This window comes from Rhipicephalus microplus, chromosome 5 (assembly GCF_043290135.1).
Source record: "Rhipicephalus microplus isolate Deutch F79 chromosome 5, USDA_Rmic, whole genome shotgun sequence".
NCBI classification, from domain to species: domain Eukaryota; kingdom Metazoa; phylum Arthropoda; class Arachnida; order Ixodida; family Ixodidae; genus Rhipicephalus; species Rhipicephalus microplus.
Window position 1 is genome coordinate 15,431,788 of NC_134704.1, and position 19,239 is coordinate 15,451,026.

At 48.1% G+C, this 19,239-nt stretch overlaps 1 protein-coding gene across 8 annotated transcripts in view; it reads left to right on the forward strand.

The window, feature by feature from the left end:
• Dys (Dystrophin) overlaps window positions 1-19,239 on the forward strand; it is a 462,180-nt gene that overhangs the window by 60,469 nt on the left and 382,472 nt on the right. Inside the window, exon 1 of one of the 8 annotated variants that reach the window (XM_075894912.1) lies at window positions 5,688-5,817. The exons of the other annotated variants lie outside the window; for them this stretch is intronic. Within the exon in view, the coding sequence (XP_075751027.1) occupies window positions 5,703-5,817 (115 nt within the window). The 5' untranslated portion in view covers window positions 5,688-5,702. Of the gene's footprint in view, window positions 1-5,687; window positions 5,818-19,239 lie in introns of those variants that run through there. 8 annotated transcript variants of the gene reach the window in all.

Sequence of the window (19,239 nt, forward strand, 5' to 3'; positions counted from 1 at the left end):
TATCATCGTGCACCACAAAACCCACTGCCCCGCCGCGGTGGTCTAGTGGCTAAGCTACTCGGTTGCTGACCCGCAGGTCGCGGGATCGACTCACGGCCTCGGCGGCTGCATTTCCGATGGTGTCGGAAATGCTGTAGGCCCATGTGCTCAGATTTGGGTGCACGTTAAAGAACCACAGGTGGTCGAAATTTCCGGAGCCCTCCACTACGGCATCTCTCATAATCATATAATGATTTTAGGACGTTAAACCCCACATATCAATCAATCACCAATCCCACTGCACACAACTTCCACTAAAGAGGAAGAAGGCAACATTTAGCCCAACAAATGCCGTGCGCGCTGTAATAGCCACCCTATGTCACGTGGTACTTCGTGGTATTCAAAAGGGGGGCTACACGAACACCTCAGTCAAAGCTTAACAAAGAGTGTTTGATAAAGAGCATTAATACGACATAGCTGAATAAAGACTTGCAAAAGTAGAAATGCGTTAGCCTGACGAAGGGAACGCAACCAACCCTCGCTGTTTTATCGGTATAGGTGGTTCAACTTTTACTGCTTTGGTCATAACAAAAACAAGCTACGAAAGATGATTTTACTGAAACTAGCGCGTGACTAATCGTCGCAATTCATGCTTTCAGGATTCGTTATGAGTCCAACTATGAGACACTCGACCAAACATTCGGTTTCTTTGGCGCCCGTATACGTGAACGAGGGTCTGCGCTACAACCATCGCTCCGATTAATCGTCGACGCAATCGTAAAAAAAAAAGAAGAAAGAAAGGTGTTTATGCTCCACTTCGTAGGCACCCGGCAATGCAGTTAACGAGATCTGATGGTAGCGCCAGAACACGCAGCCTAGCGAGTAGGCTCAGCAAAACCGAGTCTTCCAATGCGTAGCCTATAGCGAGTATAGGCGCAGGGAAACCGAACTTGCACGTGCATATCATTTTCTTTTTTAGTTGTGAGCAAGGGGGTCACGGCTGATTATGTAAGCGCCTAGGAAGCGATCTTTGAAAACGTGCCAAAAAGGGCACTGACACTTCAGCGTGTCACTGTTCTGCGAGCGTTCCATTTTTTTTACTATTCCTGGCGGTCGGTACCAACAATGCTGAGGCGCGCCAAAGAGCTTCGTCGTGCCCTCTGGTCCACTGTCGGGTGCCCATACATCAGGTGCAACGCTATGGAAGCCAGCGAGGTCCTCCCGCAGTAGGTGCGTTCACGTCAAACAAGGGTTTAATGATTTTACCACCCGTAATTCAATTTTGCTTTTCGTTTTTAGACAGACCAACAAATGAACATGCTTTGCGCCTTAGAAATAAACAAAACGTGACATTTATACGGTTGTAAATAGGTTGTTCTGGGTGGCCTTGCTTCTGTTTGTTTTCGTGTCATGGCTTCCGCGATCATTTCCGGTATAGCGCGCAGTGCGAGGAAGTCGCGGAAGCCACGTTTACAACGACGAAATCCAAGCGCGAGACGCGCGTACTTGCAAATTTTGCAGACCGAACTTCTTGCATGAGTTCCACAGCGTTGCACTTGATGTATGAAACGCTGTAGTATGGGCTTGTTACCACTGAAACGACAGCCCTATCAATCTGAAATGCGTATAGTTAACAGCTCGTTGTGCAGACGAGTCAACGGCGCAGGGGTCAGGTCTGGGCCAGCGCCCAAAGCAAACAGCGTTACACAAATAAAGTTTCGAGCCTGGGGCGCTGGCTGAGCTCCGCTGTTTTCTGTTCGAGCCTCTGCGTCGTTTAAAAGCATGCGTAAAGACGTGGCCTTTGGCTGATCTGCCCCTCGAGTGAACAGTACCCTCTTTGTGTATACTCCGCCACACGGAGCCACGCGAGGCTGTGAACGTAGAGCGGATGCTGTATTTTCTAAATATCTCTTCATCGTTGTTTTCGTCCTTTGTCATGGACTCGAACGTCCCCCGCGGCTAAGCTCAAGGTCGCGGGTTTGATTCCCAGCCACGGCGGTGGCATTTTGACGGGGACTAAATATAATCAAGACACGTGTGCTTAGATTTAAGCGCTCTTCAAGGAACGTCAGACGATCGAAATTATTCCAGAGTCCCCACTACGGCGTTCCTCATAATCGTGTAATGACTTTGGTGCGTAAAATACCTAGAATTGTTGTTATTGCTGTCGAACGTCGCCTTGCCGTAATACCTACTACGGTGACTTGACATCTACGAGGTGACACGTATAGCACTAAACACAACGGCGCGGGTTAGGCTTCCGGTCACAGCAAAAAGAATTCAGCAAGGGAAGAAATGCAAACGACGCCAGTGGAGGATAGATACTCAGGTGGCCAAAATAAAGCCTCTTTCTCGGGTGTACGGACCTTCCTTGGGCGGCCTCGGCATGACAAGGAGGCATTTTCTTCGGATCGATGACAGCCGTTTTCGTAACTAACAGCTTCGCTGGTAAAAATGCAAAGATACATTGAAAATGGCTAAGGCAGATTAAGCATTGCGCACAAACTTTGACTCTCCAGATCCGCTCAGTTCAGTTCACTGCGCGGCGCTAATCCCAGCGCCGGATGCGCTACTTCCGGAAGCACGGATTGATTAACGGTGCGGCTTTGAGAGGTCCAGAGAGATTCTTGGTTTTTTTGTTCTTTGATATGCATATATCTGGCGACACTCCATGGGTATACTGAGGTCCACTATATACCAATGCTATTGATGCAGATACGATGTACACAGCCCGTCACTCAACTTCTGTAACATATGTGAACGTTACATGAAAATTGAAATTGAGGAATGCAGCGTTCAATTTACCGAGCCATCGTCGAACATTACAGAACCCTCATCAATTTCATTCGGTGCGCCCCGCCTCGGTGGTTTGGTGGCTAAAGTACTCGGCTGCTGACCTGCAGGTTGCGGGATGGAATCGCGGCTGCGGTGGCTTCCTTTTCGACGGAATCAAAAATGCTGTAGGCCCGTGTGCTCAGATTTGGGTGCACGTCAAAGAACCCCGGGTGGTCGAAATTTCCGGAGCCCTCCACTACGGTGTCTCTCATAATGATATGGTGGTTTTGGGATGTTAAGCCCCACATATCAATCATTTTCAGTCGGTGTTTATATGACGATTTTTTTTATTAGGCGTGAAGCAACCTATGCTTGTCGGCATCTCCTGTCTTCACAGTGTGTCATGCATGTGTACTCGCGGCCCTTCATAAAAAACGCGTATACGCACCACAACGGGTGAATCCCACTACTTACCACCAGTCCACTAAAAATGTTGAAGGTAACCGTTAGCACAACTAATAGCCGGCGACGTTGGTGGAGCAGAAACACCCTTCTGTATGTGTCGTAGGGAACTGAAACCGGGGATGTAGAGGAGGAAGAGAAGAAGAAGGGTCGACGTTGAGACATTGAAATGTTAAGAATGATAGGTGAAAAAAAATATTAAAAAAATGAAATGGCGATAATGCGTAGTACATTAACTTTAAATCGTATGCTATTCTTAAAATAATATTTTAAAGTCTCAACGTCGCATTCTTGGCCGATCTCTCAAAGCGGGTACATGCCATATAATGATGGAAAACAACAAACAAACAAATAAACAGAAGAAGCGCCTCAGGGAACAATGTCCAGACTAAAAACAAACGAACAAACAAATAAGCTACCTACCGACGCAGTTTTACGACGACGTAGTTGAGCGGGGACATATTTTCCTGCATGCAGCTTCAGGGTTGGTACCACTGGTGCCTTATGAAAAAAAAATCTCTCTCAAAACACTGTATAAGCTTCACCCCTCGCCAGGCTTTGTGTTAGTGGAGCCGAAACGCCCTTCCCTACATGCTTCGCCCCTAGCCAGTTTTACAGCGAAACCTGTATACGTGGCTAGGAGAAACGAAAAACTGGCCGGCAGCGATGTCACGAGTGTTCCCCATTGGTTGTCAGTTGCGTCGTTATCTGCGTCGTGCCCAAGCACGCGCGCCATTGGGTGCATCGTGAGTGACGTCGTCCATCCCGTCGCAGCCGGGGTGCCGAGTACGCGCGCATCAGTTTCTTCTGAAACCTTCCATATGGGTGATCCACGGACAACGCTAGAAGAGCGCCGACCGTGGAAACGTGTGAGAGCTCGCATTCGCCAGACTGGTGGTGCAGTCCGTGCACGACGAAATTGCAGCATGTCCACGGAGTGAATGATGATGAGTGGGGGCGAAGCGTCTGTCTGTCTGTCTGTCTGTCTGTCTGTCTGTCTGTCTGTCTGTCTGTCTGTCTGTCTGTCTGTCTGTCTGTCTGTCTGTCTGTCTGTCTGTCTGTCTGTCTGTCTGTCCACGCGTTCGTCCATTCATCCGTCCATGCATCCGTCCGTCCCATGGTGCATCAGTCCGTCCTCCCGTATCTGCGTCCGTTGTCCGTCCGTCTGCCCATCTGTCTGCATGTCTATCTGTTTGTCTGTCTGTCTATGTGTCTGATACTGCCGCTTACGCCTGACGCAGGACAAGGTTAGACTAAGAGGAGCTTCGGCCCTAAAACAGAACCCCGGGAGTCCGAGTGCATGGCGGCACCAACTGCGCACCGATGATCAGGTAGCCTTCCAAGTCACGCTAAATCGCGAACAGGCCACGCTAAATCGCGGACGGGAATGCAAGTGCCGATGGCGGGCGGATCTTGCGAACAACGCCGCCGGGTTAACTCATGTTGTCAAATGCGCCGCACCGTTGCGGGCACGACTGCGTCAACGTGACGATTGCGGGAGCGCATTTGTCGGCATGAACGGGCGCTTTCGGCGGGAGTTTCTCCAGCGGCACTTTGACTTCGGCTGCGACGTCTATGACCGCCTACGGTTCGAGAATAACCACCGTGATTGACGCATTGTGAAACGCACTTAAACGCTCATTACATTCCTCCATGACTGTGATCATACGAGGCACAATGTGCGGCACGTATGATGTGAAATAAACAGTGATAAACCCACGCTAAACGTGTGTCTAACCTCATTAATAAGCACGAACATGTAACCGATAATTGTGAAAGGCTTCAATGCAGCGTTGGGTTGAACTCACTGCTAAACACTGGGGCCGCACTTTTCAGCTTTCGATGGGTATAATTATTTGTACGGAGTGCTGAGGCGGCGATTTTTTTCTTCCTCGAGACTTTGCGGTCCACATGCTTTCGTAAAAGGGGTCTCAGGACAATGTGTGGCGCAACACCTGCATACGGTCACGTCTGGTGAAGACCCCGTAGCTCTGTAAAACATCCTGGAACTTTAGTTACCATTGTTTTTCTAACCTTTCTCTGGTTTATTCTGCCTTTGCCACAAATACTCGTTGGCGCAAGCTGTACCTTTCGCGACAGCTTCCGTGGCAGAAAGGTTTACTCTCCCGATTTCTCTGCAATGAGCCAATCGCCGCGGGGGCATCATCGAAGGCAAGCCGTTTCGCAAGGCGTCAGGATTGGCGGCCGCCGCCGCCGTAGCTATAGGGCTTTCGATCTGGGGTCTGTGACACCGGATCCGCCGAGGCCTGTTTGGCCACGCGCCCCACGTCGGCCTGCGCCGGGGGCGTACTCAGCTGACGACCGACACGGCCAGTCTCTTGTCCGAAACGGCAGCCCAATACAGGGCTCTCCCCCGCTGTCTGCTGGAGCTGTTCTTCTTCATTTTACAAAGTTGTTGGCATGATTCTGGGATTGGGCACTCAAGTCTATTTGAAACCGATGTGCAGCGTCTGACGACAAATGCCATGCTGACTATTCACGAAGGAGTCGTGCTCGGTCGGCCCGGCCCGCAGGGTTCGGGCCTCGGCCCGCTCGTGTTGCCTCCTTACTTCGGAACGCTCAAAAGGATCCCCGAAAAGCGTGAGTTCACGCATTCCTGCCTTATTTTTTATCGCGTCTGTGTTAAGTTTGTAAATACTCTGAATATCAGATGCGTGGAGGCAATACGTGCTGCTGCTTACAATAAGGAGTCGTGCACTGTATTGTTGAGAACGGGGAGGGAAAGTTGATTCGTACAAGGCAAGGTAAAACTTTTGTTGACTCTTCCGTTTTCGAAGTTTTTTTTCCGGCGTTTCATTTATTCCCATTTTCATCGTTCGGGCCGTTTTACCCATTTGATCGTACTTTGAATATTGATTGCTGCGATTCCGAAACTCGGACTGCATACCGATGTGGGGTGGGATACAAAAACGTTTGTGCACCCACATTTCACCTTGCGTTGAAGAAACTGAGAGGTTAATTAAACCACTTGGCTACGTTTCAGTTGTGTTTTCTGCGTTCTTTGAGACGCTATGTAAAAAAAAGCAAAGACAAAAAATAACGTCAGCCCACTGCATTTCACTTTTCTCTCTACCACCTTCTTTGTTTGAACGTTCTATTTCTTTTTTAGTTCACGTATCTACGCAAGTCCGATTTTTTTAGTAACATCCTGCTAGTCACAGGCTCATGCGTCTCTTTTGACAATGACTACAATATATCTTGTTCTCTGTACAATCCATATTCACTAGTGAAAATGAAATAAAAATTAAAATGAGCGATATCAATGAATGACAGCGACAAAGGAGCAATGCTTACAGTACTATGCAAAACAACTGATACTGCAGTGCATGCACTGCGCTATCAATGCGCTCTTACTCCGTGTTTGGTTTGACGAATGCATTTCATTCCTTTCTGGGCCTATGGCAAAGCTGCACCTGTGCGTTACGCACCTCAAAAGCGTTGTTGACTTTTGCGGGCCACGAGCCTGAGGGAAACTTTGTAAACAGTTCAGTCTACGTGTGTGTGTGTCTGTATATGTTGCGTTTGTCATTTATCATAATCATCACACAGCATCTGGAGTACAGCCGGTCAGGTGAATAGCTAGGCAAACATCTGCAACGTTTGATTAAAATATTTATCCTATTCTCTTCATCAATTTCTGGCCACAACGTTCTACGAGGTCTTCCGAGCTCCGTCACAACAGAGCTAACGTCCTTTTTCACAATAGAGGCTTTTTCACACAATAGAGGAAGGAAGGTTGGAGTGAAGCATTAAAATTTCGTTTTTGTCGAGATTCCAAGACGCAGCAAGTATAAAAGAACATTATGATTTCACGTATAGAACGACGTAACTGATTATGATATGTCCATCTTTGGAAAAACAGAATCATTCAATTCGTTGGCTTTGCCTCGTGCCATAGCACTCTGGAATGACCTACCCGACGTCATTGTCAATTTAACTAATCATGAAAATTTTCGCGAGCAATTAATGATACATCTATCTCAATAGCTTTGTATAACCTCCTTGAATTATGTTTTTGTTCTTTGTGTTTTTTTGCGGATGGGAAATTCTTGTTGTTACTTGAAGCCCCTCCTTGTCATTTGTGCAACCACTGTTATTAGTTCCAATGTTATTACTTGCCTTGTATTGTTATTAGTTATTAGTTGCTCTGTAGTTGCTTTTTGCAGTTACTTTACTTTGTGGTTGCTTTGTATTGTGGCAGAAGTATCACCCACTAGCATTCTTCCTATGTACTCCCCTTACTCTATGCTCCGTAATAAAGCCTGTAAGGTATTTTAAATAAATATAGTGTAGAGCTCCATATTAACTGTGACAATTTTGTATTCTCAAACGCGCACATTAATCCAGGCGCTTCTGCATTCTGACCCCCATCGATATGCCGCCACCGTGGTCTGGAAACGAACCTGCGACATCGTTCTCGTCGGCGCTAAAATAAATGCTGAGACAGCAAAGTGTCAATTGTGCCTAAGTGTGTTTCAACAAGAAGACTCAGATAAGCGGTTGTCTTCTGGGACTTTCAAGGGGAGCTCCTCCTAGGACTTATCAAATTCTATAAATCGATTTACCGGAAAAATTAGCTTTCACCGTATACGTTCGTTCTTCAATACCTCGAGAATAAGAAAGAAGCAGCTTCTTTTCTGCCTAATTAAATGCTAACTCATATCGTATGGTGAGCGAACGAGTATTGCTTGTGTGTCAGCGAACAGAAAAACCTCGTAGGCTGTTAATCTGCCAGTAGGGGTCGGATCTGACGCCAGCTCAAAGCAATATTTTTCGAGTCGTGAGACATACAAAGCTTTCGCCTTAATAAATGAGGGCATCACCCTGAGAGACGTATTCTTACATACAGTGGCTGGAATTTGTGTTTCGTTGCAATCGGGAAACTGTCCAGTTCTCTCGGTGCCCGAAAGCAGTTTTGCCGTCATCCGCGGTCGCAAATGTGCGACACTTCGGTTTCAGTCGAGTCCCGGCTCGTGCGGCAGATGGAAGCGAATCGACTGAAATGCATCGATCACTTGTCGCTCGCGGGGGGCCTCGACATGCGATGCATTGCTCCATTTCTAGATAGCTCGCGCAGTGGGGCGTGTACAGTCGTATTTGCCCATCGATTACGGTGGGTCAGGAGTGGGCACCACACTTTGACCGTTTGGCAGAGTGGGCTGAAGGGTGACGTGAAATGCGGTTACCCGCATGTGTGAAGTTTAAACACGTACAATCGATGATGATGTTGATGATGATGATTTGTGGGGTTTAACGTTCCAAAACCACCATATGATTATGAGAGACGCCGTAGTGGAGGGCTCCGGAAATTTCGACCACCTGGGGTTCTTTAACCTGCGCCCAAATCTGAGCACACGGGCCTACAACATTTCCGCCTCCATCGGAAATGCAGCCGCCACAGCCGGGATTTGAACCCGCGACCTGCGGGTCAGCAGCCGAGTACCTTAGCCACTAGACCACCGCGGCGGGGCCACGTACAATCGATACCCAGCCCATTTCACCCATGCATACCGGTGTCCTCGCTTGTACTATCGATCCATATAAACGGAAGCCACCATCTGCTAGGTGGAACGCATACACTGAGAAAATAAGTGCTTCAGCGCTTGTTTTATTGATTTCCCAAACGTGCTGCATTAGTGATAAGCTATGTTTTCCTCAGTCGAGGAAATTTCGTTTCGTTTATTGTACACCCAGGCCCAAACATTGCATTACAAAGGGGAGTGAGCCTCATGTTACCATAAGAAGCTGTACAACATTGGTAAAACATAATTCAGGAATATAATACAATAAGTGAAAAATCTAGAAACTATTACAAAGCGTTACCTTAAGTAAAGAATGATTATGCAAGAAATACAAATATAAAAATGCATGAAAAACATTTTGAACGTACGGGTAAATAAAATGGCATTCTGGCTAGCAATGTTGTTTAATGCATCATAAAGCAAAGAGGTTTTACCAATATAGGTACAATGTTTTCAAGACGGCACTTCTATAGTCTAGTGACGTCTGACGAATGAATGATTGGCTAAATGTGTTGGTGCTGCTAGAAAGCACATTAACGTTATGAGAATGATCCATGCAACGCCATACACAGTGCGGAGTACGAATAAACATGTCGTGCAATGTTTCGTGGTGAAATATTTTCTGTAGCAATGATAAATGGCAGATTTTACGACAGGCTGCTTGATACTGCTTGTCTTATTATCATATCCTATAGGTACGACATCCACTTAATTTGTGTTCGTGCGTTTGTCTATGCACACGTATATCCACACGTACAAAACACCGGAATTTAGAAAGGGTAAGGTTAACCTCCCCACTGAAGCTCCCTCCCTCCTCCATCGCCACGTCACTACAAGAGGAGACGAATAGGCAATGTTTAGGGGACTTGTCTTTCTTGGCAACGTCAGCGTTACCAGAGGCAACTATGATGTTGAATGAAACTCATTTGGCTAAAGCATTACTTGTTCGCTTCCGTAATACGTTTTCATTAGAAAACTTCGTCACGCTCAAAATTATCGGCATGACTTTTGACTTGTGATGTGGGCCTATAAAGCCTAGCCGGCAGGGCAACATGGGCGTTCCCAGGGCAACTATGACATTGGCTGTAAAATAATTGTACGTTGGCTAAAGCATAACTCGTTCCCTTCTGTAATATGTTTTTTAAAGACGATAGTTTTTTGAAGACGATCTTTCTTGGGAACCTTCGACGCAAAAATTTTGGTATGTCTGTCTGTCTGTCTGTCTGTCTGTACATTTGTCTGTTTGTCCACCTTTAACAATACCGGGTACTCTAAACGGCACCAGACGATACACCAAACAGCCGACCCCATCCGCAGCGTCCACCAATATTGCTCAAGATTAAGCGTTCATACTTGTGTGATCGCCAATTAAAAGCAATTATTGCGCATACCTGAGGCACCATAACAACACGTATATGCTCTGTATGTGCGTCTTTTTATACTAGAAAATGGATACATAAGTAATTCTAAGGACTACAGCGTTTATCACGCTGCGCTTACCATGCAACGCTTGCACGAAAAGGCAAGTGTTTCCAACGCTTTGCTAAGACGACACGAAGGTGGCACCTACCCGTCGTCTTGCGTTATGCACCTTATCACCTCTGAGACGGGCGCACACACCCGTCTCAGAGCCGCGCGTCACGTTTTCGAAGAAAACTGCCAGATAGCACTCATGTCTCACGTGTGACGTGACTTGATGCGCTCGTTCGCCTCCGCTGCACGCTCGAGGCACCCTAACGCAGCGCCTCCAGATTACCATTCACTAATTTTCTTGCAAAGAACGTCAAATAAACGCTTTGTTCACTCTCTCCAGACGCAAGGCAATATCTTTCGACGACATTCGCAGTGTAACATGCAGATACGGGCCCATTTTTTTGTAAGAACACAGTTTATCACATTCACAATTATCTCCGCGTTATTTGGCTTCTGATCGGGGGACCTATGAAGCATAGCTGGATGTACAAAACCAAGCTATTCGTCTTCGCACTTGCGGTTCCGCCATTTCAGCACCTTTTAGAACTGGCTAACCTTCCTGTCCTTCCTTATTTATTCCTCCTCCTCCTCCTCAGCACCTTTTAGCGCCCCTTACAGACGCACAGGTAAGGGCTTATGCAAATGGTTAAATGTCATAGTAATAGGGAGAAGACCGAATTTCGAAGCTTAGTTGGGCATCTGGAATGCTAAAAATAAGAAAAGCCACCCCGCCCCTCATCATGGTGTCGCGTAATACACCAGAGGCTCTGATGAAAGAACCGGGCCCGCAACTGTGCGCATACAGGAGAGTTCCCACATATGCCTCATCTGTACGGATTGTCAAAACAAGTCCCTTAACGAACTGACATTTACAAACGACCGCCTTGTTCTCGCGACAGATGCGGACGCTCTGCGCCGACCAAGCTTCATTAAACTTTGACTCCTTCACGTTCCCATCCAGACAGAAGCGAAACTTATCATCGTCGAACCACTCTGAGCTTGTTCTCTTATAGCCCCAGTAGCTTCCTTGCCGTTGTTTACACAAACGAATAGAAGTTGTCCTCAGTATGGTATGGTATGGAGAACTTTATTGAAGTCTGGAGGATCAGTCAAGGACTGACGCTAGCTGTCTCTGGGTATCTTTTTGTGATTAGTCTATCATTTAACCGTCTTTCACTTTAAACACGCAACTGCTGTGTTCACGTTAAGTTCTCATTAATTGTCATTATCTTCACTTACACCACTCCTCACCCATCCAGCTGACTTAAGGGTAGCAAAACTAGTTCAGTCACCGTCCTTCGTCTCTCTGTACATTGGTTAAACACTTTTCACCTACTAAACCTACAAAAACATATTTAAAGAACTGATTTAGCACAAACATCTGCATCTGCTGGCCGGCAGCTATAATATGATGTAGTAAAAAAGCTTTATTTAAAGCGCGAAGGTGAAAAGAAAACGTATTTATTAAGCATAACTGGCTCTTGTTCTGTCAGTAGCGTTTTTTTTCTTAGTCTAAGTACTTAGCAGTAACATTCACTGTGAAGATTTCAAGCCACTTTCGTGGGTAAAGATTGAGTTTGCCACTTTTTCTTAGCCGTATACTTATATGCGTTTCTGCCACGAATGTCAGTCGTCCCCGCATTTATATCTGTGCAAACAAACTGTAGAGTTAGTCGGCCTTCGAATTAAATATGAGCGCTCAGGGTTTTATCAAATGCACCAAAAAGATCGCTATGCGGATATTTACAGGAATTAAACCCACGACAGCGTTTTCAGTAGCACGATGCTGCAATCAGCAACACCACCTCCCTTTACCTCCCTGTTCAAGATAAAACTTATTCGTTTGTCTACCCTCCTTCTTGATCGTTTGTATGGCGTGAACAGGGGTGTAGTCGATGAACGTTATAAAGCGCTTGAAAAGGTGCACTTTTGTTTCATAATTGCAATACATTCCTCTTTCATTTTTTTATGTTAGTTCCGCCTAGTGACCGGAAGTATTTCCTACGAGAGCCACTCTGTACATCCTTAAAGGACAGCATGTAGTTACCTTCTCTATAAGGGTGCAGTGAACTCATGATGTTGAGCGGCTTATTCACGCTTGCCTATACTCCAAAAGCCGACCTCACTGAGCTAGCGTGCACATTAGGGTCATGGGATTATAGGACATAACGAGCCTCCCACACTTGGTCTAATAGGTCATGACCTTTTATTTTTTTAAGCCTCGCCAGGCATACCTATATCCTTACACGTTCCAGTAGGCGTCCAATTAACGACGTTTTTCTTCCGTAAAAGCTGCATCGATTGGTCGACTCCAGAAATAGGTATGCTGAGTATAGGGCACGAACAAATAATTAGTTTTTTTTAGTATCGGTGTTCGCATGCAGAAACGCATAGCCAGAAGTGTTCTCGAGGGGGGGGGGTGGACCCATTTTGTGTATCTTCATTTGCGTGTTTTTATACATATATGCGTCCCCGCAGGGGCGCCTGCGCAAGTAGGTGTTTGGTGTGTAGCGACACCACGGACCCGAGCTAACGGGGGAGTTTCTCCTCCCTCCCACGCCTAGCCGTGCGTGGCTTTGCCGTGTCCGGGGAAAAGGGGATCCTGGGGGTTGAGCCAATGCTGGGTGATTGGACCTTTAAGGCCCCCCGGCAGAGGCAACACACCCCTTTGGCCCCGGCTTCACGTAGACGGCACCCCTGGGCTGACCCACCCAGGGGAAATCGGTAGTCGCCTTTTCCTATTTCTCTCTCTCTCTACATCTTAGTCTTTTCTCGTCTTTAAATCTATCCTGTCTTCTTCTCTCTTCCATTTACTTCCGATTTTTCCTGGCAGCAAGGGTAAACCTTGTGTATGTGCTCTGTCTTGGGCACAATATATTTGGTTATAGCGGCTGTGTACAACTGACGTTGACATGCCTCATATAAATTTAGGACTTGTCACGTCCCCGTGTTGGGCTCCATGGTGGGCGGCTGGCATGGCTGCCGAACTCATATTTAGTTTATGGCTTTTTCTTCTCTCCCTTCATTGCACGATCGTCCTCTCCCGAAGAGAGGGCGCACCAAAGACTTTTGCAATTATTTCAGCAAACCGAAAGAAACCTTTCCCCGCTACCATGTAATCCGTTGTGAAACCGCTGAAAAGAACGCCAGAACTATTTCGCCTTTCGTTGTTTCCAAATGCCTCACCACTACACTTGGACCAGGTTACCAGGCTACAAGAATGGCCAGTGGGGATCTCCTCCTCGAGGTAAAAAGTCAGAACCAGTATGAAAAGCTCTCAAAACTAGAATCGTTTGGAAACATACCTATATCAATTACACCACACCGCTCACTCAACACTTCCCGAGGCGTTGTATCTGATCAAGACTTGCTTGACCTGACTGAAGGTGAGCTCCTCGAGGGCTGGAAGGACCAGCATGTGACACAAGTACAAAGAATCAAAATTAGGCGTGATAAGAAGGAAATCCCAACAAAACACATAATTGTGACATTTTGCACCAGTACCCTGCCTGAACATCTCGAAACAGGATACTTGAAGTTGAATGTGAGACCCTACATTCCCAACCCACGACGTTGCTTCAAATGCCAGCGTTTTGGTCCCGGCTCTCAGAGTTGCCGCGGCCAACTCACCTGCGGAAAGTGTGCCACCACAGGACACGCTACGGACGAGTGTAAGGTGGAGGATGGGGCCCACTGCGCAAACTGCGATGGTGCCCATCCCGCATACTCCCGAACCTGTCCAACATGGAAAAAGGAAAAATGAATTGTTACAATCAAAATCACACAAAACATTACTTTCCGAGAAGCCCGTCAACAAGTATCTGGTCTTTTCACAAACAAACCATCGTTCGCCGAAGTAGTGCAACAGGGGGCAGCACTACAACGGCCTGCGGCAACTGCCCATGCAAGGCACAGTGTTCCCAGGTGGTCGCCAATGCCCCCACCCACGGCAGGAACAGCCAAGGCTGCCCTGCCACTCGTCCCCACGGCGACAACCACGGCCGCTGCAAGCTCTTGCAGCGGCCAGAGTATCCCAGCACCAAAGGAGGTTCCTTCGACCTCTAGCCCAAGAGGACCGAAGGTTTCGCCCCCCGAGGTGAAGGACACCCCAGGGTCGGCCGATATGAAGGCCTCGTCTCCCCAGGCGAGGTCCCAAGCCCAAAACATCAGCTCGCAAATGCGGGCACGCAGTGCCTCTGAGGAGGCAATGGACATCATGGTACCCCTGGTGCAGAAAGATCGGCGTAGCTCCCTGGAGCGCGCCAAAAGAAATAAAAAGCCAATAACGGGGCCCGGCGATGGCCCTGTTCTTTGAGTCTTAACGCTTAGCTTAAGAAGCAGACAGACCTATTTTCCTTACACACAGCACTACGTTACCTCCAATATGGCAACACAAATAATACATTGGAACGTCAGAGTGCTCCTTAGAAACCTCGATGATGTTCAAGAGCTCTTTTGCAAACATTCGCCGAAAGTGCTGTGCGTACAGGAAACTCATTTAAAATCTAAAAACACGAATTTTTTGCGTCGGTATGTTCTCTTCCGAAAGGATAGAGATGATGCTGCGGCATCATCCGGTGGTGTAGCCATTATTGTTAATCAAAAAGTAGCATGCACACATTTACCACTGCAAACAACACTAGAGGCAGTGGCTGTTCGAGCAGTTCTTTTCAACAAGCTCGTCACCATCTGCTCTCTGTACATACCCCCTCACCACCGTCTTGGAAAACTAGAATTCGAGTCCTTAATAGACCAACTACCCAAACCTTACCTGGTCCTTGGTGACCTGAATGCTCATAGCAGTCTATGGGGTGATTCTCGCTGCGATGCACGAGGTCGTCTCATTGAACAGTTCCTTTTTTTCCTCCGGTGCCTGTCTGTTGAATAGGAAAGAGGCAACATATTGTAACCTTGCCAACAAAACCTACTCTTCCATAGATCTCAGCATCGCATCTCCTTCACTTGTACCATTACTCCAATGGAAAGTTCTAAATAATCCCTACGGAAGTGACCATTTTCCTGTTGTTTTGAGTACACAAACATCATACGAACGTCCTCCACGAGTTCCCAAATGGCTTATACACAAAGCCGACTGGGAACAGTTTCATAACAATGCTCAGTTATGTTGGACTGACATATGTGGACTAAGCATAGATGAAGCTGTGCAGTACTTCACAGCTCTGCTTATTAACGCAGGAGCCAAATGCATCCCACAAACATCTGGACAGCCCGGCAAGCGACACGTCCCATGGTGGAACACAGAGTGTCGTAATGCGCGAAAGGAACAGAACAGGGCATGGAGGTTGCTGCGAAACTCGCCGACAGCGCAAAACCTTGAGAGCTTTAAGAAAATAAAGTCTCAAGGCAGGAGAACGCGTCGGCAGGCCAGAAGAGAAAGCTGGCAGAAGTTTTTGTCAGGAATCAATTCATACACACAGGAGGCTAAAGTCTGGAACATGGTCGGTAGGATAGCAGGAAAACAAGTACACACACTTCCACTCGTAAACAGGGTGATACCTTGGAAGATCAGGCATACTTCCTCGGTGCACACTTTGAACGGATATCCAGCTCGTCCCACTATACCGACACTTTTCAAAAATACAGAACAAGAATAGAAAAGCAGAAACTCGAACACAAATCCACTAGATACGAGGCGTATAACCAAGCTTTCAGTCTAGCTGAGCTCCGAACATCTCTAAACTCCTGCAGTACTTCTGCCCCAGGTTCTGACCGTGTGGTGTATCAAATGTTAAAAAACCTACCAGCCAAAACACGAAAAACCTTACTTTGTTTATACAATTGTTAGTGGACAAACAAGAACGTTAACTCCCTTCCGCGTAGGACCGTGAACTCGTGTATATATATATGAGTTTATGTTGTGTGTATCCCCTTGTCCGTCTTCGTGTATATAAAAGTCTCTCGTTGTCATCGAACGTCCTCTGTCCTCATCTGGCTAACCTGCGCCCACAGTTGCCCACAAATTTTGGCGAGCCTGCCAGGATAGGTCGGCCTTACCTTCTTGCCGAGAGCCAGACGGGCGGGACGAACCGATGGATTTAGAGAAATTGCACGCGATAGGAACAGACATGGGTCTAACAGGATCGGCACTTAACATCTTTCACTTGAGAATTGGTCGCGCACAGGATGCCTGTTAACGTGCAGAGACTGCTTTGTATTGGAGAGGAGGTCGGGTGGTCTTGCGCCGACTTAGAGCGAATGTTGCAAGAAGACCTTGAAGAGGAACATAGGAGGATTGATTTTGAACTGCGGTACATGTGCAAAAATGACAATGAGCGTGTGCGTTTGCGACAGGAACGCGAGAAGCTGTTGTCTGAGATCAGCACAGCTATCTTGGAAATCCGAGAGATTGCAACTAGGGTAGTGCTTAAGGATGTTAATGAAGAGGACCAAGTCGATCCTCTCAATGATGAGATAGTTATCCATGATGCTGACACAAGTCTGTCAGGTACACTCGAAAAAGTGCATGTCGGAGAACGTGATGATGTGGCTCTTGGTACACGATCTGCAAATGAATGTGTTAAGCAGACATATGATGGCATTGAAGGTGACATAAGTATGGAGCAGCATGGTCTCTGCAGTGTTCAGGTGAAACCTCTCGGCCAAAGAAAGAGCACGTCATGCGTATCTGAGACTCTTGCTTCGGAGCCCAACGAAAAGCGAGTGGCAATGACAAACTCTAAAATAGAGCTAGAAGATGATCATAATTCGAGCAAGAGGGGCCGGAACTCCAAACGTAGTAGTGGAGGTAGGAACGCTGTGAGCCGACAACATGGTACTCCGTACCGTGCGGAGGCGCACCAACTTCAAGACAACCGAAAGATGTGGCGTGCTTTGGACTGCGTAGCTTGGCGCTCGGACCGAAATGTTTGGATTGAATACTGCTCCATCTATATGAACATCGAGAAGCCACCGCGGTACACAGAAGCACATAGGAAGAAAGAACTCTGGTTCTGCGCTAGTACGTGGAAGAAAAGGAGGAAGAGTACAAACCTAGTTGACCGATTCCGAACTGAACTGCGACACAATGGACTTCGAACTAGATGCATAACAACAACAAAGGTACCAAGCTAAAGGCATTCCTATATTCTTCAACACTTCAACACCGGGAAGCACGTGACAGCGTTCGAAGCAGCGAAGCGGGCAAGGACAAACGGTTCTTGGCTGGACGATCGGTCCGGGGTACTAGGCGACGTCCTCTAGGTTCTGTACTGTCCTGGATTCCGGCTGGGTGACTGGCCCAGGAACCAGGCGATCCGCTGCTGTTCCGGCTGCCGTTCCTGACAGCTGCACAACCGGTGAATGAGGCCTCGACTCCGGCTTGGTGACTGGCCCAGGGACCAGGCGAGGTTCTGCTGTTTCGGCTGCCGTCCCGAGTGGTTACGAGTTCCCGTTTGCTGTGGGCCGCTGGTCCTGCTGCCGTTCCGGGTGGCTGGCACGACCCAGGTGTGCTACTGGGACGAACGCGGCGGCTGAGAGCTGTTGCTCGAGGGCGGAGCTTCCAAGCGACCGCTACCCTCCTGCTGCTACGGCGGCAGAATGCCGTGAGATGGCGTGGGCCAACTCATGTTGAAGACGTCAACGGGACAGACATGTCATGGGAGCGATCGGCGTCCAAGCCCAATCAAAAAACGGCGAGAGACGTCTAAGTGAGAGATTTCGCATAGAACTGCATTTGACAGACCATGTTAGAGTTGATTCATTAATAGTTGCTTTTTCCATGTAAATATATTTTTTTGTGTGTGTACACAAAGAACTCATGACGCGAGTAATACGCGTTGTCTACTCTATGAACATGCCTACCCTTTTTACCCCACCGTTTCGCTGTTCTAGAACTGGGGGGAAGATGTGGTAAAAAACGCTGCCCTGGAAAGTGTGCGTCATGCTTTGACGTAGAAAATCGGTGTGCGGGGCCGATTTATTATTTCAAGGTGCGCGGGAATCATCATGATGGTGATAGCGGTAAAACTATGAGCGCGCCTATGCGCGTGCTCGTGCGCGTACCACGTGAAAAAGCTCTCGAGCCACGGGGACAGCTCGGCTAACCCAAGAGAGCAGAGAGCAAGGACAAGTTCGGGCCACGCCCCGGCTGCTCGTTCTGACCCTCCGTGTCCGGGCCTCGTCCCGGCGTTGAAGTCCTCGGGTGCCTCCTGGACTGGGCATCGCCCCACCTAACCCCAGAGAGCAGAGAGCAAGGACAAGTTCGGGCCACGCCCCGACTGCTCGTTCTGACCCTCCGTGTCCGGGCCTCGTCCCGGCGTTGAAGTCCTCGGGTGCCTCCTAGACTGGGCATCGCCCCACCTAACCCCAGAGAGCAGAGAGCAAGGACAAATTCGGGCCACGCCCCGGCTGCTCGTTCTGACCCTCCGTGCCCGGGCCTCGTCCCGGCGTTGAAGTCCTCGGGTGCGTTCTGGACTGGGCATCGCCCCACCTCGCTCACACGTTGGTCTGAAGCGGCGTTCGTCACGGCCAGCTGCTGTTCTGGTCTCTGAGCGAGACGCTGTCCCAGGTCTGTTCGCGGCAGTCGGCGACACGCTGTTCTCGGTCGTGTACAGGCAAGCCCAGGCGTTGACCACCGTACTGGGATGCCCCTGGCGGTTATCTTCTAGACCGGGCCCCGCCTCGGTACGAACTCCGCAAGCGCAAGGCACACCGCGTTCTGACTACCAGAGAGCTCAAGGTCAAGCGCAACGTTCACGCCCCAAGAGTAGAATGTGAGTGGACAAACAAGAACGTTAACTCCCTTCCGCGTAGGACCGTGAACTCGTGTATATATATATGAGTTTATAGTGTGTGTATCCCCTTGTCCGTCTTCGTGTATATAAAAGTCTCTCGTTGTCATCGAACGTCCTCTGTCCTCATCTGGCTAACCTGCGCCCACAGTTGCCCACAACAATGCTATCTGGTTTTCTGGCACTATCCCTACCTCCTGGAAAGAGGCTATTATTATTCCCATTTTGAAAGAGGGCAAGGACCCTTCTTTAGCTTC